General features: G+C 45.1%; 2 protein-coding genes across 2 annotated transcripts; one reads left to right on the top strand and one right to left on the bottom strand.

Moving 5' to 3' along the window:
- The first annotated feature begins 3121 nt into the window (after positions 1–3121).
- Positions 3122–13903, top strand: PDCL (phosducin like). Its single transcript, XM_017874807.1, has 4 exons — positions 3122–3483; positions 5185–5361; positions 9069–9250; positions 11631–13903. Exons 2-4 carry the CDS (start codon positions 5190–5192, stop codon positions 12180–12182), a joined length of 906 nt encoding a protein of 301 aa, XP_017730296.1. The 5' UTR covers positions 3122–3483; positions 5185–5189; the 3' UTR covers positions 12183–13903.
- A 10131-nt stretch (positions 13904–24034) lies between these two features.
- Positions 24035–26064, bottom strand: OR1K1 (olfactory receptor family 1 subfamily K member 1). The gene is given in 2 exon segments (XM_017874808.1): positions 24035–24348; positions 24351–26064. Coding segments are annotated over 2 exon segments (948 nt in total). The 5' UTR covers positions 25249–26064; the 3' UTR covers positions 24035–24298.
- Between the last annotated feature and the right edge of the window lie 809 nt (positions 26065–26873).

Genomic DNA, 26873 nt, shown 5'->3' on the forward strand with positions numbered 1-26873 from the left:
ATCTATTTTTTTGTGTGAAGACGGAGTCTCACTGTGTCTCCCAGGCTGGAGTGCAGTGGCACGATCTCAGCTCACTGCAACCTCCTTCTCCTGGGTTTAGGTGATTCTCCTGCCTCAGCCTCCCAAGTAGCTGGGATTACAGGCATGCTCCACTCTGCCTGGCTAATTTTTGTATCTTTAGTAGAGATGGGGTTTCACCATGTCAGCCAGGCTGGTCTTAAACTCCTGGCCTAAAATTATCTGCCCGCCTCAGCCCCAAATGGTGGGATTACAGGCATAGGCCATCGTGCCCGGCCTATTTAATCATTTATATATGAATTTCATTCAGTTACTTCAAAATTTTAAATATGTTTAAAAGTAGTCTATAAATCTGGTTGGATTAAGGTTTTCCCTTGCTTAAAGATAAATGCTTTAGCCGTCACAAAACAGCTCATGGGTTGTTTTCCCCACTAGGGAATACCTTTAATATACTCTACTGATTAAACAGCCCAACAAAAACCTTACAGTAGTGGTAAAATGCCTTTAAAACTATAAATTACATATGGCATATGGTACTCTCATTAAACAGAAGCTTCATTATCCACATCATTCCACATTTCTTTTTTTTTTTTCTTTTTTTCTTTTTGAGACAGAGTCTCACTATTGCCAGGCTGGAGTGCAGTGGCACGATCTCGGCTCATTGCAACCTCTGCCTGCTGGGTTCAAGCGATTCTCCTGCCTTAGCCTCCCAAGTAGCTGGGATTAGAGGCATGCGCCACCACGTCCAGCTAATTTTTGTGTTTTTAGTAGCGACGGGGTTTCACTATGTTGGCCAGGATGGTCTCGATCTCTTGACCTCGTGATCTGCCCACCTCGGCCACCCAAAGTGCTGGGATTACAGGCATGAGCCACCACGCCAGGCCCATTTCACATTTCTAACAGGAAAAATGAGTGGCCCTGTTGGATATTATTAGATAGCTAACTCATGTACACAGACATATTCCTGACAGATGCAAGCTACATTCCTAACAAAGACATCACTATATCTATACAACCAGGAGCCTGAATATATTAAAAGGTCTGAATTTGAGACCAACCTGGGCAACATAGCAAGACCCCATCTCTACTTTTTTTAAAAAAAGGTTGAATATGGCCAGGTGCAGTGGCTCACGCCTGTAATCCCAGCACTTTGGGAGGCCAAGGCAGGTGGATCACTAGGACAGGAGATCGAGACCATCCTGGCTAACACGGTGAAACCCTGTCCATCTCTACTAAAAAATATAAAAATTAGCCGGGCATGGTGGCAGGCGCCTGTAACCTGCGAGGCAGAGGTTGCAGTGAGCCGAGATTGTGCCACTACACTCCAACCTTGGCAACAGAGCAAGACTCCGTCTTAAATACATAAATAACCCAGTGTCGGGCAGTTCTTTATAGCAGTATGAAAATGGACTTATTAATACAATGTTCTTGAATGGGTGTGTGTTTGTGTGTGTTATTTTTTTACTCCCCTGAGGGCCTCAACAAACAGCCTCTCCGAAAAACAGGCAGGTACGGAAATTTGTAGACAATGTCAGGTGGTCCTAGAACCACAAATTAAGATCCCCTGTCCCAAATTAAGCGCCCTATTTTAAACAGTGTATCTTTCTAGAATATTTTCTATGATCCAATTTACCCAAAGCTTTCTATGAGCAACTTCACGCGGTTGTGTATTGGATACTTCAACAAGGACTCAGAACTTGAAATCATTTTAGGTTTTAACAAAGTTGCAAAACAGACAACAAGGTATGCCTGAGGAAAAAGAAAAAAAGTTGCAAAATACCACAACCTTACTCTGGAAAAAGAAAACAAAGTTGAAAAAATAGGATAGTGTTTCCCTAGATTCTTTATCTAATAGAATCTCCAAAAGTTAACATCTTACATAGTATAATTATTGAAACTATTGACACAAATACTACTAATATGAATTAATAGACCTTACTCAAATTTTGTCAGTTGTCCCATTCATGTCCTTTTTATCTTTTTTGAGACGGAGTCTCACTCCTGTCCCCCAGGCTGGAGTGCAGTGGTGTGATCTCTGCTCACTGCAACCTCCGCCTTCCAGGTTCAAGCGATTCTCCTGCTTCAGCCTCCCAGCAGCTGGGATTACAAGTGTGCGCCACCACGCCTGGCAAATTTTTGTATTTTTAGTAAAGACGGGGTTTCGCCATGTTGGTCAGGCTGGTCTGGAACTCCTGACCTCAGGCGATCCACCCGCCTTGGCCTCCCAAAGTGCTGGGATTACAGGAGTGACTCACCGCGCCCGGCCCCATGTCCTTTTTCTATACCAGGAGCCAATTCCGGATTTCACATTACGTTCCTGCTCTGGCACCCAGGCTGGCCTCCAAGTCCTGGGCGGAGCGATCCTCCCGCCTTAGCCTCCTGCTTAGCTGGGACTACAGGCGCGCGCCACCACTCCTGGCTGCTTTGTTGCCTTAAAATGGTGAAACCCCGTCTCTACTAAAAATACAAAAAATTAGCCTGGTGTGGTGGTGGGCGCCTGTGATCCCAGCTACTCTGCAGGCTGAGGCAGGATAATCCCTTGAACCCGGGAGGCGGAGGTTGCAGTGAGCCGAGATCAGCGGCGCACTGCACTCCAGCCTGGGGCAACAAGAGGCGAAACTCCGTAAAAAAAAAAAAAAAAAAAAAAAAAATTATTTTAGACCTGTACTTGACGGATTTGTGTTCTCGGGCAAATTACCGAACGTCCCCGAGTCACTTTTCCGTCAAATAGACGTGATGCGATGAAGAACCAATAAAATTTGGAATGGCTTCGGAAACTTCGAAGGGAAGTGAATACATTTTCTTTTCTTTTCTTTTTTTTTTTTTTTGAGACAGTCTCGCTCTGTCGCCCAGGCTGGAGTGCAGTGGCGCAATCTCGGCCCACTTCAACTTCCGCCTTCTGGGTTTAAGCGATTCTCCTGCCTCAACCTGCCGAGTAGCTTGGATTACAGGCGTCAGCCACCACGCCAGGCTAATTATTGTATTTTTAGTAGAGACGGGGTTTCACCGCGTTGGCCAGGCTGGTCTTGAACTCCCGACTTTAAGTGATCAGCCCGCCTCGGCCTCCTAAAGTGTTGGCATTACAGGCGTGAGCCACCGCGCCCGGCCTGTGAATACATTTTTCTTATTGTTTGACGCTGGGCCGTACAATTCACTTTTTCGTTGTCCAGATTAAAACCAAAACAAAGCAATTAGGAGCGCGTTGTTGTCGAGGTGTTTTGTTCCAAGGTAGGACCCGTAGCTTCTCCGCCGTCCCTCAGCTTGGAGTAGCGGCTTCTGATTGGACAATACGCGTCCGCCACGACGCAGGAAGGTCGCCTCATTGGTCCGCGCAGTCGGGCTCCGGCGGCTTGTCTCTTTAGCGCTCAGGGCGCTGACCCACTGCTCTTCCTCTTAAGTGAGTGCTCCATTTCTTCTGACGCCCGGAGCTGCTGGCCCAAAGGGATCCGGAGCGAGCTAGACCGGGTAACTGCATTGGGGTCCACTGGAAAGCAGCAGCGGCCGTGGACTATGGGAGGGAGTGGGGTTGGCGAGCTTGGGTAAAATTCCCTCTTCTTCGCGCTGTCTCGACCCCCACGGTCTCCGCGTCTTCCTCGTCCCCTTTGGTCCTCTGGCTCCACCTCCCTCGGGCTCTCCAGGTTTCCCGCAAAAGCTCCACACACCCCTCCGCTTCCCTTCCGGGGGCCCCGCCTCCTCTGCTCTTGTCTTCACGGGGCCCGCCCTCGTCTTTTACCCGCAGCGGTCCCTCCCTTAGGAGCGCAACTCCTTCCCTCCTCTCCGCCGCCGGTGTGCCCCTCGCTTGGCCCATTCCTGGTACCTCCTTGTCCCTTAAGTTTGGTGTTGTCCCTTCCTGGCACCTCCACCCTGTCTCCTTTGCATCTGACTGCTGGAGTCCTCCGATTCTCCCGTTGACCCAGGCTGCTGGTTTAGCAAATTGTGCAGCGGCATTGTGCTGGGCGTTGGGGATGGAGACAGTGACTAGAGGTTCCTACTGTCAAGAACTACTTGCCCCGTGGGAGAGAGTCACTTTGTAAATGGGGTATGATAGGCCCGGTGATAAGTCTTTAAGGCAGCATAATGTAGGACTACTTAGGGGAAGGAGTACTAGAAGGGTTCCTCCCCGCCAGCCGCGTTCTTGCTAAATTCTCAAGCAGGCCTCTGGGGGCTAAGCTGCATCTTTTCATCAGAATGCCCTTGGCTGCTTCTGATGCAGAAGCCTGGTCCTTTATTTTTTTAGTTTTTATTTTTGAGACAGAGTCTCGCTCCGTCTCCCAGGCTGGAGTGCAGTGGCGTGATCTCGGCTCACTGCAACCTCCGTCTCCTGGGTTCAAGCGATTGTCGTGCCTCAGCCTCATGAGTAGCTGGGAAAACAGACCCCCGCCACCACATCTGTTTTTTTTTTTTTTAAGCAGTAGAGACAACTTCACCATGTTAGCCAGGCTGGTCACGAATTCCTGGTCTCAAGTGATCCTCCCGCCTTGGCCTCCCTAAGTGCTGGGATTACCGGCGCAATCCAGGCCATCATGGTCCTTTAAACCCTTGGGAGTTATTAAAATCTTTGTATGGGCTCTTCTTTTAACCTGTCAGAATAGGTAGGGTTTCAGAACCATCCATCCAAGCCCTCAGGGTGTTGTCTGAGAGGTTGAAGGCCGGTGACAGAGAGTGATTGCCTAGACAAATAGTGACTCAGCATTGTACTCTTGGTGCCTCTTTTTGAAGTTTTTCCTGGGGATAGTTACCCAATTTTTCAATTAGGCAGCAGTCTTAGCTGGTGGGAAAACTAAAAGCACAGATAAAACCACTACTCAGTAGATTCCTCCGAGCCAGTGCAGGTGGCTTGTACACTTACTCAGATGAGAGTAATTTATACCTCAGGCTCTTGGAGTCAGGAATCTCTGGGGTCTGGTCCCAGCTCCACCATTCGCTGTTAAGTTTGGTGAAGATACTTCCTTTATCTGAGCTTCAGTTTCACCTTCTGTTAAAGAGGGTGATAAACCCTAACACACAGGGTAACGGTAGGGATTTGTTAAGATTCTAGTTATGAAAATAATCACTTTTAGTGTGCTGTAAATTGTAGTATCTCAGCACAGGCGAGCCCCCTATGCTTCAGATTCATGTCTATCTGGCTCAAATCAGCAAAGAACCTGATATGCTTTCTTTTTCCAGGCACCATGACCACCCTTGATGATAAGTTGCTGGGGGAGAAACTGCAGTACTACTACAGCAGCAGTGAGGATGAGGACAGTGACCACGAGGACAAGGATCTAGGCAGAGGTGCCCCGGCCAGCAGTTCTGTTCCTGCAGAGGCTGAGCTGGCAGGCGAAGGCATCTCAGTTAACACAGGTACTGAGAAACGCTGGGCTCTGGGAACAGGCTTAAAAAAATGTACATTAAATACATATTAATTAGAAGTCTCCTGATCATTTTTAACTCTGGTCCCACTTTCAGAGATAACCTAGTCTTTTCATTATGTGTGCTTCTAGGCTTTTAGTGCACAATACAAATGTATCTGCATAGCAGCATGGTAATGAACACAGACTGGCCTGGATTTGAATCCTGCATCTCATATTAATAGTTTGATGTCTCATAAATCACAAGTATGAGTATATGGGTAGTACAAATTCCTAAAAATGGCATATTTACACTTGTACCTTTTAATATTGTCAAATTACTATCAGTTGAGGTGGCAGTAATTTATAGTTTAATCAGCAATCTGTGTTTCTCCATATGTTTGTCCTGCTACTGTGTTATGAAACTCATTGATCTTTGTTATTGTAGTAATTCATTGTAGGTTTGTTTCTGCCCCCGCCACCTTTTTTTTTTTTTTTTTTTTTAAAGGCAAGTTCTCACCTTGTTGTTCAGGCTGGAGTGCCTTGGTGCCATAATGGCTCACTGCAGCCTCAACCTCCTGGGCTCAAATGATCCTTCTGCGTCAGCTTCCATGAGGTTCCTTTCTTAAAAAGCTGGGTCCACATGTAGCTGGGACCACAGGCGCTTGCCACCGTGCCCAGCTAATTTATTTATTTTTTGTAGAGATGGGGTCTCACTTTGTTGCCCAGGCTGGCCTCACACTGCTGACCTCAAGCAATCATCCCGTCTCAGCCTCCCATAGGCATGAACCAATGCACCAGGCCCATATGTCTTTTTAAGAGGGAACTTAAACTTCTTTTCATAATTTTAAGAGAGATTTTTATATCCTTTGCTCATTTAAAAAATTACATGATTAGGCCGGGCGCGGTGGCTCAAGCCTGTAATCCCAGCACTTTGGGAGGCCGAGACGGGCGGATCACGCGGTCAGGAGATCGAGACCATCCTGGCTAACACGGTGAAACCCCGTCTCTACTAAAAAATACAAAAAACTAGCCGGGCGAGGTGGTGGGCGCCTGTAGTCCCAGCTACTCCGGAGGCTGAGGCAGGAGAATGGCATAAACCCGGGAGGCGGAGCTTCCAGGAAGTTGAGACCCGCCCCCCGCCCTCCAGCCTGGGGGACCGAGCCAGACTCCCTCTCAAAAAAAAAAAAAAAAAAAAAAGATTGTACCATGATTAGTCCTTTATTTCTTGGGAGCTATAAAGGAAATTAATCTGTGATATGAGTTTGTAAATATTTCAGTTTCTTGTACTTCTTTTGACTTTATGTTCTTTTCCTTGAATGAAAATTTTATTTTTATGTACTTAAAAAGTATTTTATAGTTTTTTAATTTTGCTTTTTACTTAAAGCCTTTTTTCACCCTTACTTATATAAAGATCTCACTTTGCTGTTATAAAAACGTTCTCCTGGCTGGACACATGTGGTTCACGGCCTTGTACATCCTAAACACTTTGGGGAGATCGAGGTGGGTGGGATGCCCTGAGCTCACGAGTTCAAGACCAGCTTGGGACAACACAGTGAAACCCTGTCTACTACTTAAAATACAAAAATTAGCGGGTGTGGGCGGCATGCGCTGTAGGCCCAGCTACATCAGGAGGCTGAGTCGGACGAGAATTGCTTGAACCCTGGAGGCAGAGGTTGCGTGAGCCAAGATTCGCCATTGTACTCCAGCCTGGGCACAGAGTAAAACCTCTGATCTCCAAAAAAAAAAAAAAAAAAAAAAAGGTTCTTCTATACTTTTCATTAGTATTTTGTGATTTCATTTTTATACAATTAAATATTGATTCATGTGGAATTCACTTTGATGCAGGGTGCAGTAGGGCTCCAGTTTAATTTTTTTTTTAGATTGCTACTCAGTTGTTTCAGTACCGCTTAGTGAATAAGCCATCTTTATTATCTTGAGATGTCACTTTTATTATGTACTGAATTTATCTGTTTATGTTGGGTCTTTAGCTGTACTATGTAGTCTCTTCCATTGATTGGTCTTTTACTGGCCTGTGTCATACTGTTTTTAATTATTGTAATGTTATATTTTAGTATTTGGTAAGGCTAGAACCTCTTCAATTAACTTTTGCTTTATTTTCTCCAAAGGAAATTTAGGAGCCGGACACATATATGTGTTCATGTATTTTCACTGGGAATGCATTAAATATATAGATTAGTTTAGGGATAATTGGCACTTTTGTGATGTTGAGTATGTCTGTTCAGGAACATGGTATTGCGTTTCCATTTATTCAAGTCTTTCAAGTATTTTTTGGGAGCATTTGAAAGTTGTCTTCATATAGATTTATTTTTTTTCTGTGGTAACAAAAGACTCCAAAGCTTTAGTGGCTTATGACAACAAAGGTTTATATCTCATTCATGTTACATGCAGCCTATAGGTCAATGGCAGCTCTGCTTATGCTTCATATGTTCTTTCATCCAGGAGCTAGGCTGAAGGAGTAACAGCCTCAATTTGGCTGTGTTCCTATATTTGGGACACACCGTTTTCATGGTGAAGCATAGAGAGCAAGAGAGGAGCTGTTGGAAACATGGAATGACTCATACACGTCATACTTTTTGTTTTGCTCAGACATGGCATACTTCATGTTTGCTCACAATCCTGTTGGCCAGCAAGTCACATAGTCAAGCCCAGCATCAATGGGCTGGGGATATATGTACTTATCCCACAGGAGGTACCATAAGTCACATAACAAGGGGCAAGGACATATAAGTCCTTCAGCAGCACAGGGCGTGGTGGGGGTTAAGGGTAGCTTGAATAATAGAACAGTAACACAACCTGCCACAATCTTGTTATAAAAAATTCAGAGGCCAGGTGTGGTGGCTCACACCCGTCATCCCAGCACTTTGGGAGGCTGAGACAGGTGAATCACCTGAGGTCAGGAGTTGGAGACCATCCTGGCCAACATAGTGAAACCCCATCTGTACTAAAAACACTGGGCATGGTGGCACATGCCTGTAGTCCCAGCTACTCGGGAAACTGAGGCAGGGGGCTCGCTTGAACCCAGGAGGCGTAGGTTGCAGTGAGCCGAGATCGTGCCATTGCACTCCAGCCAGGGCCACAGAGTGAGACTCCATCTCAAAAAGAAAAAAAAAAAAATTCAGATAATATAGAAGTACAGAAAAAAAATGTAAAAGATCTCTCTCACCAGCCCCTTAGATCCTACTACCTGGAGACAACCACTGTTCACAGTTTATATATCCTGCAAACTCTTTTTCTATGAACATACAAGTGTATACACAAACATGTATGCATGTCTATGTACACAAATTATGTACATACATACAGTTCTTTTTTTATAGAAACTAGAGGATTATACTATGATATTCTACATTTTGCTTTTGTAATAACCTGATATATTTGGAATATCTTTAATGGCAGGAAACATAGAGCTGCTTTATTCTAAGAGTTGCTTTATTTTCCTTTCAGTAGGTAGATTATAATTTTTTAAACTCATCTCCTAATATTGGGCATTAGCTTGGCCCTTGTTGCAGACTGTTGCAGGGCACATCATTGTGTATAGGCCACTCTGCCCTGTGGCAGAGTGCACAGAGTCCCTATGATAATTGTGCAATAGATGAAGCAAGCTTCAGGCAGATGTGAACTCCTACTTACAGATGTGAGGTGGTCCATAATTCCTTGCCCATTCTCCTTGGTCACATCCGTGTTCACCCTACTCAGGCCCAAAAGGTGTGATCAATGACTGGCGCCGCTTCAAGCAATTGGAGACAGAGCAGAAGGAGGAGCAGTGTCGGGAGATGGAAAGGCTGATCAAGAAGCTGTCAATGACTTGCAGGTCCCATCTGGATGAAGAGGAGGAGCAACAGAAACAGAAAGACCTCCAGGAGAAGATCAGTGGGAAGGTAATTAGCAGTACCCAGGCTTTTCTTAGAGGCTGCTGTGGCTGCTAGAGGTGGGTGAGTGATTCAAGAGATGGAGCATGCTTGATTTGACCTCCAAGAAGTTGTGCAGTGCAGGGGAAATCATAGAGCCCTGTCAAAACTCAAACACACCCAGCTTTGAATCTCAGTTCTGCTACTAGTGACTGTGGGAAAGTCTCTTCCCTTCTGAATCTGGTGTTTCAATGGTTAAATGATGTCAGTATCCTCCCTGTACAGGGCTATGTGGTTAATATGCCTATCACAGTGTTTGGCCTATTGAAAGTGCTCAGTAAATTTTAGTTTCCCTTCTTTTATTGAGGTTTTATCTTGGGCCAGAAATAACCCTCTGAGGGTGGTGGTATTATCCCCTTCTTACAGATGATAGAAGCAATGCTTAGAGGGCATTAGAGGCTTGTTCAGGGCAATGCAACTGGTAAATTCTAGTAGGAGCTAGGGTTCTAACCCAGATATTCCTGTTTTTTCCATGATGTTGTTTCATCTGAAGCCTATTCATGAGAATTTATTCTAAGGAGGCATTATAATAAGCAAACAGACAGACACTCTGGAAGATACTTGGAAGTAGGTCCCTGATTTTTTTTTTTTTTTTTTTTTTAATAGAGACAGGGTCTCTGTTGCCCAGGCTGGTCCAAGAACTCCTGAGCTCAAGTGACCCTTCCACGGTAGCCTCCCAAAATGCTAGGATTACGGGCGTGAGCCATGGTGTCCGACCCCTGATGGCCTCTTATCCTATCAGTATTAAAAGGGATTCACTGTTTCCCTGGGTGCCCTCTGACTGCGGATGAATGTCTGTGAGTGCCTGAGATCATTTAGTTATGGCCCAAAGCTAAAATACCACACAGGATCAGGGAGCAGATAAGAGGATTAAGCTGGGAGTCATTCACCTTGACCAGGAGGCTGATTTTAGGACATGACACTTAGCCAAAGACTTCAGTAGGTCAGAAGAAGCCACTGTGGTAGACTGAGTTGAAGTGGAGGGCTATGAGATGGGAGGAACATTGGCAATAAGTAAAATAGTGAACTCAGAATGTTGCTGGTTATGATACAGTAACAACATGTGTTCTGATCTAGTGTGGTCTCTTAATCTATGCAACATTAGGCAGAGTTAGGATTTATGAGAGGAGCGGGGATGTCTTGCTGCACCAGGGCAGAGGGAAGATGCTTTCGTAGCTTGAGCTGTCTCTCGGGCATTGTGCGTTCTGCTCACAGCTGCTTCCTGATACCGAGGTGAGAGGCCAGAATGAGGCAACATCATATCATCACATGAATCAGTCTTGAGAGAGGCTGTTCCTGTCCTACTGATTTATCTGCAGTAGAACAGAACTGGAAACTATCTGGCAGAATTAGGGAAGTGGTTAAGCAAAGTGACACATTATATATGATTTCATAAAAATATTTGGAAACATGAGGAAATACTTATAATCATGCTAAGTCTCGAAAGCAGGTTATAGCTTAATTGGTACACCCACAGCTGCTGCTATAAAAGCAAAACTATTTTAGTATGACTGGTAATAAAAAGAATTTTTAGAGTCCATATGACTGTGTGTGTGTGTTTGGGGATGGTGTGGGGCAGGGGTTTTGAGAGTTCTTTCTAAAATTCTATAATGTCTTGTTATCTTTAAAAAAAAAAACACAGTAGATAAAATATTGTCAAGACTGACAAAAAGTAAAAAGCTCATGAAGTGAGATTATATGATGCACCTATTTGGATTGAGAGGCAATGTGATATTGTAGTTAAAAACATGGGTTTAAAAAATCTAGTTTGAGTCCTGGTCTTATGCTTACTGGGTTAACTTGTTCAAATAATGTCAAGTTTTGGAACCTTGTTTGTAAAGTGGGGATATTAAAAGCCCCTTCCCGATGGAGTTATGGAATTCAGTGAGATATAATGCATGTAGTGTACTTAGCATGGTGCCTAATATATTATCAGTATGTAGTACATGTTAACTGTTTTATTGTTTTATGCTTTTTTGGAGACAGGGTATCCCCCTGTCGCCCAGGTTGGAGTGCAGTGGTGTGATCTTGGCTCACTGCAGCCTCCGCCTCCCAGGTTCAAGTGATTCTTGTGCCTCAGCCTCCCAAGTAGCTGGGACCACAGGTGCACACCACCATGCCCAGCTAACTTTTTTTATTTTTTATTTTATTATTATTATTTTTTTAGGAGAGATGGGGTTTTGCCATGTTGGCCAGGCTGGTCTTGAACTCCTGACTTCAAGTGATCCACCTGTCTCGGCCTCCCAAAGTGCTAGGATTACATGCGTGAGCCACCACGCCTGGCCCATATTAACTGTTATCACAAGTGTTCAGTTTTCATATTTATGCTCACTTGCTGGTCCTGCTGCAGATGACTCTGAAGGAGTTTGCCATGATGAATGAGGACCAAGATGATGAGGAGTTTCTGCAGCAGTACCGGAAGCAGCGAATGGAAGAGATGCGGCAGCAGCTTCACAAGGGGCCCCAATTCAAGCAGGTTTTTGAGATCTCCAGTGGAGAAGGGTTTTTAGACATGATTGATAAAGAACAGAAAAGCATTGTCATCATGGTTCATATTTATGAGGATGGCATTCCAGGGACCGAAGCCATGAATGGTTGCATGATCTGCCTTGCCGCAGAGTACCCAGCTGTCAAGTTCTGCAGGGTGAAGAGCTCAGTTATTGGTGCCAGCAGTCGGTTCACCAGGAATGCCCTTCCTGCCCTGCTGATCTATAAGGGGGGTGAATTGATCGGCAATTTTGTTCGTGTTACTGACCAGCTGGGGGATGATTTCTTTGCTGTGGACCTTGAAGCTTTTCTCCAGGAATTTGGATTACTCCCAGAAAAGGAAGTGTTGGTGCTCACATCTGTGCGTAACTCTGCCACCTGTCACAGTGAGGATAGCGACCTAGAAATAGATTGAACTGATAGTCTAGTTGCATAGATTTCTCATTGTTTGGGTTGGAATACATATATCATTGTTTATTTTTGTTCCTTCTTTGTCTTCTGGCTTTTCAGCTGTTCTTTGTAGTCCCTTTTATTATGTGTAACATCAAGAAATTCTTAGATTAAATCAGAATGCTGAATAACCTTGTAGCCAGCAATAAGGTGACTTACAATTGTATAAACAGGAAGCCAGGCTTTTGAACTGTTTACTTAAGATTCTCTGGCAAGACATCTCTGTTATTGTTTCCTGTCAATATTTACAAAGCATCCTAAAGACAATGTCTTGGAAATTGTCTTCAGATGGTCTCAGAGGTTTCTGCCAAGTCCAAGAGTATATATAATTCTGTAGGTAGTGTGTGTTATTTGCAGTGTAAATAGTGCATTTTCTTAATCAGATAATGGTAAATTATATTTACTTGTAATCAGTTCCATAGCTCTAGACGGTGGTTAGATTTTTTTTCCCCCCACTGGGGTCTTGTTTAAAGGTGTGAGTCACCGCACCCGGTCCTGAGGGGTGGCCTCTGCTGCTGGATTTGATGTCTTCCTCCAGCATTACTAAGTCTGGAACAGCAGGAAGGGTCGATGCTTACTGACTTGGTGATGTTGGAAGACAAGTAATTTATGGATTTAAACATTAGAGCTGGAGTGGGGCTGGAAATCTTTGTAAAGGAGGATCTTTCAGTAAGATGCCCCGCTTGTCTTTGTCTCTTTTTTGTTTAACAAGGTAACTTTTTGTTTAACCTAGATTTTTTTAAAAAACTTTTGGTTTTTTTTGCATATTGGAAAATAATTCATATTCAGTAGAGGAAAATTGACCAAAACAGAAGCAAAAATAAGAAAATTAAAATATCCTACTACCTACTACCTAGAATAAAACACTATTAATATTTTGGTCTATTTCCTGCCAAGGTGTTTTCTGTGTATACGTAGATACTTTGTTTTTAAATAAAACGATGGGATCATTCTGAACATACTGTTTTATAGTATGGTCAGCTAATAATATGTCAGACCTTTTTTCATATTATTAAATATTCTGCAACTTTTTAAAATGTCTGTTAATATTCCATCATATAGATGTGATATAATTTGCTTGATGGTTGTCTCTTAAAAAGATAGCAAACACTTTTTTTAAATTACAAAAGTGATGGATGTTCATGGTAGAAAATATAATAAACACTGTTAAGATTTAAAAGCCGTATAAGTCCACCAACCAAAATTAATCCCTGTTGTCATATTTGTAGTCATTTTTATAGCCTTTTTTTCTGTGTATTTATAATAACTATCATTTGATTTTTTTTCCTTTTGCTTTTTTACTTTAAAAATACATATTCTGGGGTCAGGGGAAATGTAATCTGGAATTAAATATTAGCCTTAAAATTCACAATTTTGATTTTCCTGGATTTTCAGGAATTGACTAAAAGGGTCTTGAAAGTATTTGCTGTATTTAATCAACAGAGTGCATTTTTTTTTTTTTTACTAAGAAAGCTCATTGTAGTAGAAAGGGTGGAATGTGGAATGTATAGAAAATTATTAGAAACAGGGAATTATTAGTCTAGCTTATTTCCTTTCAGTCTTTTTTTCAATATTTTTAAAAACATTCAGTACTTATTGAATTTAGTTCTGTGCTCTTCCTTATTTAGTATTGTTTCATAAATACTTTGATGTTTCCAAAATTCTAAATAAATAATTTTCAGTGGGTTCGTAATATTTCATCATTTGGATATACAATAATTTATTTAACCAGTCTCTCTATTTTTATTTATTTATTTTGTTTGTTTTCTTTGAGATGGAGACTCGCTCTATCACCCAGGCTGGAGTACAATAGGGTGATCTCGGCTCACTGCAACCTCCACCTCCTGGGTTCAAGCAGTTCTCCTGCCTCGGCCCCCTGAGTAGCTGGGACTATAGGCACATGCCGGGGACTGGCTAATTTTGGTATTTTCACTGGAGATGGGGTTTCACCATGTTGACCAGGCTGGTCTCTTAATTCCTGACCTCAGGTGATCTGCCCGCCTCAGCCTCCCAAAGTACTGGGATTACAGGTGTGAACACCCTGCATGGCCTAACCAATCTCTTTATATTGGATATTTAGATTCTCAGTGTTTGCTGAACACTTAATGCCTTTGTGTTTTGGGCTATATTTTGAATTATTCTCATAGATTTCTAGAAGAGGAATTACTGGGCAAATAGGGACACTTAAAAATAGCTTTTACAAACCATCTTCTGTTCTCGTTGAAAATGAGAATGTATTATGCACTTATAGGGAACTTGACTTTGCTTTTCAAGAACAGAAGTTCTAAAATACAGTAGGGCTGGGTGTGGTGGTTCATGCCTATAATGCCAGCAGTTTGGGAGGTTAAGGCAGACATAGCGAGACCTCATCTCTACAAAAAATAGAAAAAATTAGCTGGGCATGGTGGTGTACCTGTAGTCCCAGCTACTTGGGAGGCTGAGTCAGGAGGATCTCTTGAGCTTGGGAGGTCAAGGCTGCAGTGAACCATGATTGCACTCCAACCTGGGCGACAGAGACCCTTTCTCAAAAAAAAAAAAATAAAGAAAGAAAGAAAAGTAAACAGACATGTAATGGTAATGGAGAAATCCTAGACCTTTTTTTTTGGAGATGAAGTCTCACTCTGTCACCCAGGCTGGAGTGCAGTGGCGTGATCTCAGCTCACTGCAACCTCAGCCTCCCAGGTTCATGTCATTCTCCTGCCTCAGCCCTTTAAGTAGCTGGGACCACAGGCGCCCACCACCACGCCTGGCTAATTTTTTGTATTTTTAGTAGAAATGGGGTTTCACAGTGTTAGCCAGGATGGTCTTGATCTTGTGACCTCGTGATCCGCCCACCTTGGCCTCCCAAATTGCTGGGATTACAGGCTTGAGCTACCGCGCCCGGCCTTTTTTTTTTGTTTTTTCTTTTTGGAGATAGAGTCTTGCTCTGTCCCCAGGCTGGGAGGTGCAGTGGCACGATCTCGGCTCATTGTAACCTCTGCCTCCCAGGTTCAAGCGATTCCCCTGCTTCAGCCTTCTGAGTAGCTGGGATTACAGGTGTGCCACTACACGCGGCTAATTTTTGTATATTTTTTTTTTAGTAGAGATGGGGTTTCACTATGTTGGCCAGGCTGGCTTCAAACTCCTGACCTCAAGTTATCTCCCCGCGTAGGCCTCCCACAGTGCTGGGATTACAGGCATGAGCCACCACACCCAGTCTTAATCAGTGAGTTTTATCATTTATTCATTTAGGTGGCTGGGGATGGGCCTAAGCCTGGGCCAGCAGCTGGATCCATCGTGTCCAGCCCACTTGGCAGCCTGGCCACCCTTCTGCTGTGGCTTTTTAAAGGCACAACTGTCATAAAATGCTCCAATTTCTGACTTCTCAGATTGTTTCCTTATTTTTGGCAATAATACGACCAGAGGTGATGTTGTGTAGTAAGTCAGGGAGTATCTGATGTCAGCTTGGTGATGCTAAGTTTAATCACCTGGTTAAGGTGGCGAATGACAAATCTTCGTATTGTAAAATTATTTCCCCTTTGTTAGCAGAAAGAAATCTGTTCCCTAGACCTGTCATAGTGAGAGTAAGCAAGAACTTTGTTTTTCCATTTTTTTGTTTGTTTTTTGAAACAGGGTCTTGCTCTTTTGCCAAGACTGGAATGCAGTGGTGCAGCCATAGATCACTGCAACCTCAAATTCCTGGACGAAAGCAATCCTCCCACCTTGGCCTGCCAAAGTACTGGGATTACAGGTGAGAGCCACCATGCCCAGCTTCTAAGCAGTTTATATTTATTTCTTAGATAATTCTTACCACTCCAGAGCTGTATTATTATCTTCGTTTTTTAGTTAAATGATTTGCCCAAGATCATCTGGTTAGCGCATAGTAAAGTCAGAACTTAAACCTAGGAACTCAGAGCTCAGAACTCAGAATCTTACCACTGTCTGGGCAGCCTTACCCATGAACAGGCAATAATAATGTTTATCCAAAAAGGCTCTTGGAGAGAGATGAAAGGTGCCTGCCCCATAGTTCGTGTTATGGACTGAACTGTCCCCCATCTAGCACAAATTCCCAAATCCCCCAAGTGACTATATTTGGAGATAGGGCCACTGAAGGAGGTAACTAAGGTTAAATGAATCATAAGCATGGGGACCTAATCCAATAAGACCACTGTCTTTATAAGAAGAGACACCAGAGCTCCCTTGCTCTGCATGTGCACAGAGCAGATACATGCTAGGATGCAGCTAGAAGGCAGCTGTCTACAAGCTAGGAAGAGAGCCCTCACCAGAAATCAACCCTTATGGCACCATGGTGTTGGTGGACCTCCAGCCTCAAGAACTGTGACAAGATATATTTCTATCATTACTCAGTTGGTGGTATTTTTTTAGGGCAGCTGAGCAGACTACTACAGTTGGTGATCAGGAAATGCAGCTTTTACAGTCTGTGACTTTGTCTTTGATGTAGCTCTCCCTCTACTCCGAAGGCCTCAGTTCCTTGTCGTCATCTAGGTACACCAAAGAGTTCTCTACCTGCCTGGAAGCACCTCCAGCCCATCCAGTCTTTCCTTATCCCATTTCCTTTTTTAAAAACAATTTTGGCCAGGTGCAGTGGCTCATGCCTGTAATCCCAGCATTTTGAGAGACCGAGGCCGGTGGATCACCTGAGGTCAGGAGTTTGAGATCAGCCTGACCAACATGGTGCAACTCTGTCTCTACTAAAAATACAAAAAATTTAACTTGGTGTGGTGGTGGGCACCTGTAATCCCAGCTACTTGGGAGGCTGAGGCAGGAGAATCACTTGAACCCGGGAGGTGGAGGTTGCAGTGAGCCAAGATCACACCATTGCACTCCAGCCTGGGCAACAAGAGTGAAATTCTGACTCAAAAAAAAAAAAAAAAAAAAAAAGCTTTTCCCATGAGCATGTCACATGATTCTGATGCATGATGAGTGGATCTGGAATCAGAATCGGGTGAGGGGAGGGCTTTTGCTATCCCTCATTTCTGCCCAGAGACAGATCTGTGCTCAAATATTAGTTCCACTGCTTTTTAGCTTGGAGCCTTGGGCAAGTTACCTCATTGAGTCACAATTTTCTCATCTGTAAAATGGAGACAATAATGTGTGCCACAATGGATTGTTATGAGTATTGAATGGTACAAGGAATATAAAGCCACTGGCACCACATCTGGCCTATGCTGAGTTAACTTCCTACCATGTCATTGTAGTTTCCAAGGTCTATGCTTACGTGATTTCATGATGTGTGTGGGGATGGTCTTGGACATGGTTTCTCCACCTGCCAATTGTGGTCCTTGGAGAGAAAATGAGGTGGGTGGTGGTGTCTGTGTGGGTGAGGTCAAGCTCTTTGCCAAACAGAGGGTGATTTGATTTGTTTTACTCATGTCATCATCCTTCCAGTAACCAATGCCTTTCCAGTTTCAATTTTCCTCCCCCCCAGAGATGAGCTGAAAATGTTCCAGTGTAGACTGAATCTGTGTGTGTGTGTGGGGAGGGGTTTCAATGACAGCCTCCAAAGAAGGCAACCAGGAGAGGAAACAGTATCTATAGTGAGGACATGGATGTGATAATGAGATTGAAAAAAGGGGAGCTGGGACTCTTATTCCAGGAGTTCCCAGGCCAGTGGAAAAACCTGACTTTTACCCTCAAAGACTCCTTGGTAGATTGGTCTAGTCTTGAGGGCAGAGACATACTCACATTTAAATCCCCAAAAGCAAACAGAGAAAGCAAGTATATGTTGATGGATCAGTCAGCCCCCAGGATATTGAAAGGGCTAGCCAGACTGCATCAGTGAAAAAGGCAAAATCAGAAATAGTTATGGGAGCTGCATCAGTTTGCTATTACTGTGTAACAACCATCCCAATATTCAGTGGTTTAAAACATGAGTCATTCATTATCACTCATGTGTCAGTGGGACAGCTGGGGCTTGGCTGATCTTGGCTGGGCTTGCTCTTACATCTGCAGGTCAGCTGAGGGCTCTGCTTAGGTCACCTTTGCTACAGCAGCCCCGCCCCAGGTGCCTCTCTTCCTCGTCTTGGGACCAGGGGACTGGGTGGACATGTCCTTCTCATGGCAATTTGAGAAACACAAGCGAACAAGCCCAATGTCACAGATACTTTTTTTTTTTTTTGAGATGGAGTCTCACTCTGTTGCCCAGGCTGGAGTGCAGCAGTGCAATCTCAGCTCACTGCAGCCTCCAACTCCTGGGCTCAAGTGATTCTCCTGCCTCAGCCTCCCGAGTAGCTGGGATCACAGGCGTGTGCTACCATGCCTGGCTAATTTTTGTATTTTTAGTAGAGACAGGGTTTCACCATGTTGGCCAGGCTGGTCTTGAACTCCTGACCTCAGGTGATCTGCCTGCCTTGGCCTCCTAAAGTGTTGGGATTATAGGCGTGAGCCACCACGCCTAGCCAATATCACAGATACTTTTCAAGTTTTACTAAAGTCATGCTTCCTAATATCCACACCTAGCCAATATCACAGATACTTTTCAAGTTTTACTAAAGTCATGCTTCCTAATATCCTACTGGCTAAAGCGAGTTGCATGGCTGAGCCCCCAGTCGTGGTTGGAGGGCAAAGTTATGTGGCCAAAGATATGATGGCATCAGGGATGGGTGAGGAACCAGGGCAAATGATGTAACCTACCACACTCTGTGAGTTTTCCTTAACTATCCCCTCCCTTCCAACCCAAGTCATTGCTTCCTCTATAGCAGTGGTCCCCAACTTTTTGGCACTAGGGAAGACAATTTTTCCACGGACAGAGGTGGTAGATGGTTTCGGGATGAAACTGTTCCACCTCAGATCATGAGGCATTAGATTCTTGTAAGGAGCTTGCAGCCTAGATCCCTCACATGTGCAGTTCACAATAGAGTTTAAACGCCTATAAGAATCGAATGCTGCCGCTGAGCTGACAGGAGCTCAGGTAGCAGTGCTCACTTGCCCGCCGCTTACCTCCTGCTGCACGGTCTGGCTACTAAGAGACCATGCACTGGTACCTGTCTGTGGCCTGCGGCTTGGAGACCCCTGCTCCACAGCATATTGTATCTCTCTCCTGGCTTTGATCATGACCTGTGCGCTTGTATTGCATGTGAAGGCAAGGGCTTTATTTATAGTCTTGGTGCCTAGTATGGGGGCTGGCACCAGTAAATAATAGTAGATAAGTGAGAGAGCAGAGAACAAAAAGGGAAGGAAGTGGGAACATGTATGACAAGAAAGGAGAAAACAGGACAGGTATGTAAAGGTAGAGGATGTGGAGGAAGCAGGACAGAAGAGTTGTGGATAGAGTGAGTTAGAGGAAGCATCAGTGATTCAGAATGAGCTGAACTGCTTGCTTTGTCAGTTTCTTGGGCTATTGATCCATTTCTAGGATTTTATTTTATTTTATTATTTGAGATGGAGTTTCACTCTTGTCACCCAGACTAGAGTGCAATGGAGCCGTCTTGGCCCACTGCAACCTCTGCTTCCTGAGTTCAAGCGATTCTCCTGCCTCAGCCTCCCCAGTGAGTAGCTGGGATTACAGGTGCGCACCACCATGCCCAGCTAATTTTTATATTTTTAGTAGAGTTGGGTTTTCGCCCTGTTGGCCAGGCTGGTCTCGAACTCCTAACCTCAGGTGATCCATCCGCCTTGGCCTCCCAAAGTGCTGGGATTACAGGCATGAGCCACTGCACCCAGCCCATTTCTAGTATTTTAAAGCAGTCATTTCTGCATCAAGAAAAAGTCTTTATGTTTTTATTTTGCATCCCTAATGGCTGCATTTTCCCTGTGGAAGCCCTCGCATTGAAAGCAGGTTTAGGTTCTAGAAATTTTCTTTGTACCCTTAGAAGGAGTAATCAATTTACTATTTGTGATCTGAGCTTTTTTTACTGCTAAAATCTCTCCAATTGCTATACCTTTGAAATGAAGGCTGCCTTACTTTACAGTGTACAAAGATTATATTACAAGTGAGGCTGTAGAGGCAGACTCTGAAATTCTTTTCTTGCAATGCAATTATTTATTTTTCCTGGAGGAGGTGGTTCACTACACATTATTTTGAATAAACTGAAGGGTTGAAAATATCAGTGCTGGGAGGGTGAGATGAATTGATTCTGAAATGGCCAGAAGTCACTTGAGGACAAACTCAGGAAATGTAGCGGGTAAGAAGAGGTAGATTTCCTCGTGTGGCTCAAAGGCCTTGCAAAGAGGGGCTGCAAAAATCCCTTGAGCTGAAGCAGCCTCACTGGAATAAGCCTCACTGGAATAAGCAGCCCCTTGGAATAAGTTCCAAGGGGACTGCTGGGAAGGGAGTCCGCCATTTGGATATACTTGTTTTATTTAAGGTGTTAAAAATCGGTCTCTTTATATTTCATGTGAAAAAGATCCAGGGAAAACTGCTTCAGTGGACTTATGAAGTCTTTTTTTTTTTTTTTTTTGAGATGGAGTCTCTCTCTGTTGCCCAGGCTGGAGTGCAGTGGCATGATCTCGGCTCACCACAACCTCTGCCTCCTGGGTTCAAGCGATTCTTCTTCCTTAGCCTCCTGAGTAGCTGGGACTATAGGCATGCACCACCACGCCCGGCTAATTTTTGTATTTTTAGTAGAGACGGGGTTTCACCATATTGGTCAGGCTGGTCTCCAACTCCTGACTTCATGATCTGCCCACCTTGGCCTCCCAAAGTGCTGGGATTACAGGCATGAGCCACCGCACCCAGCCTTATGGTCTCTCTGGGGACAAGGAAAGGATGGATTCCTCATCTTGTCTCCAGGTCACTTCATCTTCTAGGGCTAGCCAAAGTAAAACAAGAGGGCCGGGCGCGGTGGCTCAAGCCTGTAATCCCAGCACTTTGGGAGGCCGAGATGGGCGGATCACGAGGTCAGGAGATCGAGACCATCCTGGCTAACACTGTGAAACCCCATCTCTACTAAAAAATACAAAAAACTAGCCGGGCGAGGTGGCGGGCGCCTGTAGTCCCAGCTACTTGGGAGGCTGAGGCAGAAGAATGGCGTGAACCCGGGAGGCGGAGCTTGCAGTGAGCTGAGATCCGGCCACTGCACTCCAGCCTGGGCGACAGAGCAAGACTCCGTCTCAAAAAAAAAAAAGAAAAAAAAGAGGTCAGGTCTGGTTGGGGTGGGGTGGGGTGGAACAGTGGTCCAGGGAGTCATATGCCTGGAGACTGGGCTATTGCCGCTTCCACCATTCCCTTCTCCTCATTGTCCCTGGGTTGTCTGGTGGTATATTAAGCATCTAGCCCAGTGCCTGGCACAGAGCAAGTGATCAATACATATTAATTAACTTGACTTGAGCGATGATTTATGGTGTGGAGGAAACAGCGTGATGCCAAGGACAGGAGAATTATAACTTAAATTGGCTGGCGGAATGAACAAGGACAGGTCTCCTCACTTCTTTGAGAATCAGTTTCCTGATATCCAAAATAGGGTTTTGGCACTGGTGATTGTGAGACCTGGAAGAGCTTGTGCTTCTGGTCATGGTGATTCTGTAGAAGGCACTGACCATGCTGAGGCAGAAGTAGCTTGCTGGTGGTCAGAATCCAGGGACAGAAGCTACCCCATTGGCAGTGGGGACCAGTGAGAGTTCGCTGCCCCTTCAGTGATGCGGCCTGTTCTTTGGGCTGACGTCTGAGCAGGATGACTGGGGCAGGGCTGGTGGCCCGGGAGACAGGAGCACTAACAACCCCCGACTCTGCTGTACCCCTTTCCCTTTCCTGATGCAGATGACTCACCTGGAAGGAGATCATGAGACACACAAGCCCACAGCATGTCTCAGACATGTTCTCTTTGCTAGCTTCAAGGGACCTAGAGATGCCTCGGACAAGGTCCCTGATGATTAGCAGCTGACTCCAAGCCATAGGGCAGGGCTGGTGGTGCCGGTGTTTCCAGGCACAAGTGAATGTGCATCATGGCCAGTGTGTTTTTGAAGCTTTAGAGAAGGCAGAGGGGAGGAAGCAGATCATGGGGACAGGAACAAGTTATTGACAGAGTAGCAAGGATCTGGCATCACAGCACAAACAAATAACCTGGGCGTGGGAGGGAGGAAGGGAGGCCGGGAAAGGATGGTCTCCGTGTCATGGCAGGGCCAGGCTTTGGGGCACTGGCAGGTTGAACAAGGAAGCCTGAAGGTTGCCACTGACTCTGTGTGATCTTGAGCAGGTCCCTTAACCACTCTGGGCCTCAGTTTCCCCATTTATAAAGGGAAGGTGTTGGGTTAGATCAGAGACCTTTCAAAGTGGGGGTGAGGAGAAGCATTGAAGGCAGATTCTGGGCCTTCTTTGACCCTCCCTCTTCTACACTGCATGGCTTCTCCCCCAACCTGTTTTATATATTGTGTTTCTATGTAAATAATGTGGTTTTTTTGGTGGTGGTGTTTTTTGTTTGTTTTGTTATGGATTTTTTTTTTTTTTTTTTTTTTTTGGTTAAAGCTACCAGTCTAAAGACCTTTAAGGTCCCTTTTGATGTAAACAGCATAGTGCAGCAGCTCTGGGACTGGGCAGTGGCAGCTCACCTGTGTGATCTGGAAGGGGGTATTGCTAACCTGGCCCTAGGACCACTGTAGCTCTCTCTCCTTCTCTCCAGAGCACGGGAAAGGGAGTAGGAGTGGAGTTGGGACTGGGGATGGGGAAGTGGGTGCAGATTTCTTAGAGAAACATAGGCCTAAAAGCTCCCTCACAAACCTGTTTGGTAAAAACCTGGGCACCATGAGGCCCTTTCAGACCCCAGAATGTGTCTTTACTTGAGGCAGTGAACCTGCCCTGCTCTGAGACTTCTTCCTGCAAGTACTTCCTCTGAGGCACCAAAACCTGGGGTGTGGATTCTGTGGGGCCCAGTAAAACACACCTGCATGACCTATGTGGCATAAGGGCTTGTTCTGGCTCCGACACTGACTAGGTTACCAGCTTTGAGCCTCAGTTTCCTCATCTTAAAGTGGTAATAAGAATATCCATGCTTTTTGTGGGTAAAAATAAGTGAAGTGCTGGCATACGATAAAGACTTATCCAATGCCTGTTGCATCTGCCCCAACACCTGTGCCTCCTCCTTCTCAGCTTTGCTTTGTTTGTTCATGACCGTGCATGTCCACAACGTGCTCCTTCTACAGAATGCCAGGTGTGGCAGAACAGGTGCCATGATAGCAAATAAGGGAAAGAACAAAGAATAAGAAGAACGGACTTCTTCTAAATGCACGTTAGTAGGAACATAGAGTCATTTATTCATCTCAGATGTGCAGAGGGCCTCCTGTGTGCCACACTGAGCTCATTAGGAGGGGCCGGCCCTTCACACTGGAATAGTGTATGAATTTCTCTATTGCAGTCCCAGTTGAGAAGCCAATTTGAGAACACATGGACTGAAGAGAAAGTGCTCATTCATACAAGACACGTTCCACGGATGTCACACTCTCCTGGATTGCCCTTGGTCTGTAGGAAATGGTGGAATGCATTCTAACTGCCTAAGAGTGATCATTAGAAAAGCATGATGTGGCAGAAGGGGTCCAAGCTTTGCCTGCTAAGAATTGTATGAATTTGAGAAAGTCACTTCTTCTTTTCTTTCTTCTTTTTCTTTTTTTTTTTTTTTTTTTTTTTTTGAGATGGAGTCTTGCTCTGTCGCCCAGGCTGTGGAGCTCAGTGGCACAATCTTGGCTCCCTTCAACCTTCATCTTTTGGGTTTAAGTGATTCTCTTGCCTCAGTCTCCCAAGTAGATGGGATTACAGTTGCATGCCACCACGCTTGGCTAATTTTGGTATTTTTAGTAGAGACAGGGTTTCACCATGTTGGCCAGGCTGATCTCGAACTCCCGACCTCAGGTGATCCACCGCCTCAGCTTCTCAAAGTGCTGGGATTACAGGCGTGAGCTACTGCACCTGGCTGGAAAGTCACTGCTTATCTCTAAGCCCAAAGACAAATTTTCTTGTATGTAAAACAGGATCATAATATCTACATCCTGGGTGGCTGTGGGAATAAAATGAGATCAGGCAAGGATCTGCTTCTGGGCAAGTGCTCAGAAAATGACGGCTGTTATGATTTTTGAGCATAGCAGAGGACAGAGGGTTATGTTCAACAGTTGCCAGTGTGGGTGATGTGGTCTGTCTTCAGTGGGGTCCTGCCCTCAGGAGTCACTAGCTGAGATCCTTCGCCCAATGAGAAGGGCTCAGACTGCCCCTGTACATCGCGATTCTGGAGGCTGTAGATGACGGGGTTCAGCATGGGGGTGACTACAGTGTACATGACAGTGGCCACACAGCCCTGCTCTGCCTCATATCGGGATGTGGGCTGGAAGTAGACTGCAATGACTGTCCCATAGAAGAGGCTCACCACAGCCAGGTGGGAGCCACAGGTGGACACAGCCCAGAGCCTCCCAGAGGCTGAGGGCAGCTGCAGCACAGCAGCTGCGATGGCCCTATAGGAGGCGAGGATGAGCAGGAAGGGAGTGACCACCACCGCAGTGCCCTTGGTGAAGATGAGCAGCTGGATGTGGCAGGTGTCGGAGCACGAGAGCCTTAAGAGAGGCTGGTGGTCACAGAAGAAGTGGGGCACTTGGTGGGAAGCACAGAAGGACAAGCGAGCCATGAGCAGGATATGCAGGAGGGAGTGGACGTGGGACACCAGCCATGCCATCCCCACCAGAGCTGTGCACACGGCCCGGGACATCCTCATGCCATAGTGGAGGGGGTGCTGGATGGCCACGTAGCAGTCATAGGTCATGGCGGCCAGGAGACAGCTATCAGTTACCCCCAGGGCAAAGAAGAAGTACATTTGGGTCAGGCAGCTGGCCAGCGAGATGGAGTGGTCATGGGCCAACAAGTTGGCCAACATCTTGGGCACAGTGACAGAGGTGAAGCAGAGGTCAGCGAAGGACAGGTGGGCCAACAGGAAGTACATGGGTGCATAAAGGGCTGGACTGACCCGGATGGCAGCCACAATGAGTCCATTACGCAGGAGGCCGACCACATACAAGAGCAAGAACAGCACAAAGAGAGGCCGCTGCTGTCCAGGACTTGTTGTCAGTCCCAATAAAATGAATGGGGTTCCCTCTGAAGACTCATTGGCAGCCTCCATGGCAGGCTGGTTATTCACCTGGAACCTCAAGGGCTCCTTTGTATTGATGGGTCATCCCCCTGATGTCTAAGGGAAAAGATGAGGGGATAAATTGTGCAAGGCTTCCTGGCCATGGGAAAAAATCAAGAGTTTAGAGTCAGGTAGCCCTGGTCCTTACGCACAGGTGTGACTGTGGGCAAGTCATTTCACCTCCCTGAAACTTCTTTGTTTCTGGGCCTTAGACTTTCAGTCTGCGAAATAAGAGAATCGAAGTAACTCATCTTCAAGGTCACGTCCAACTTTGATAGTTTGTGATTTAAGCAAAAATAGAACAAAAGATAGCACAAGATTTAGATCAGGGAAGGAGGAAAATATGAAAGAAAAGATGAAACAGAGAGGTTCGACACAGAGAGATCTGACCAATGGACATTTATTTTGGAAAAGAAAGAATGAAACCAAACCAAGATGGAGGAGAGAAACATAAGAAAGAAACTAGAAAAAAAAAAATCTGAAGAGCACATATGTTTACATTGAAATGAATATGAACCCACAACACCTAGACACAAATAGTGGAATTTTAGAACACTGGTAATGAAGAGGAGAATCCAGTACTTCCTAAGGGCATGGGGTACAATGAACTGATGATATCCACATAATTAGATTGCCATCGAGTGTTTCAATTCAACAGTAGATTATAGAACACAGTTTAACAATCTTCAAATTCTGAGAAAAAAATATTTCGAACTTGGAATTCTCCACTAAGCAAAAATACTACTCAAGTGTGAGTAAAGAATACAGATATTTTCAGACTTAAAACACAAAACAAGGCTGGGCGTGGTGGCTCACACCTGTAATCCCAGCACTTTGGGAGGCTAAGGCAGGCAGATCACCTTAGGTCAGGAGTTCGAGACCAGCCTGGTCAATGTGGTGAAACCCCGTCTCTACTAAAACAACAACAACAACAACAACAACAAAAACACACACAAAAATTAGCCAGGTGTGGTGTCACGCACTTGTAATCCCAGCTACTGAGGCAGGAGAATATCTTGAACCTGGGAGGCGGAGGTTGCAGTGAACTGAGATTGTGCCACTGCACTCCAGCCTGGGTGACAGAGCGAGACTCCATCACACACACACACACACAACACACAGCAAGAGAATTTGAATGACTCCTCATATCCCTGAAAACTTTCCCCATGAAATCAAACACTTTCCAAGCAAGCACCAGGCAGATGCACATCACAGTGTGAGAAACTCGTGTGGACAGATGGACACATCTGCCCAGGCATAGCAACTTGACTCTTAAAGACAGAGGCAACTTGTTTTCAATGTCTCAGTTTTTTTCCTGTCTGAACTTCATTGCAGAAATCGGGCAATTCTCTAAGAAGGGAATTGAAGTAACTGAGAGGAATTTTAGGGCACAGTTTTGTGGAAGACTATATTGAAACCACCTTTACAGGGAAATTATCTTTTAATTTATTTCCACATCTTTCTCTATTAAAAAACCGTCAAATGAAGGACCTCCCTACCCTATTGTATTCCTTTTTTTTTTTTTTTCCTCCTTTGGTTAAGAAGAATCTCTGGTGTTGGCTTCCTCTAAAGCATCTTTTCTTAAGCCCCTAATTCTTTCTCACTTTCCGAGAGAG

Source organism: Rhinopithecus bieti, unplaced genomic scaffold, assembly GCF_001698545.2.
Source record: "Rhinopithecus bieti isolate Rb0 unplaced genomic scaffold, ASM169854v2 scaffold_7967, whole genome shotgun sequence".
Classification (NCBI taxonomy): domain Eukaryota; kingdom Metazoa; phylum Chordata; class Mammalia; order Primates; family Cercopithecidae; genus Rhinopithecus; species Rhinopithecus bieti.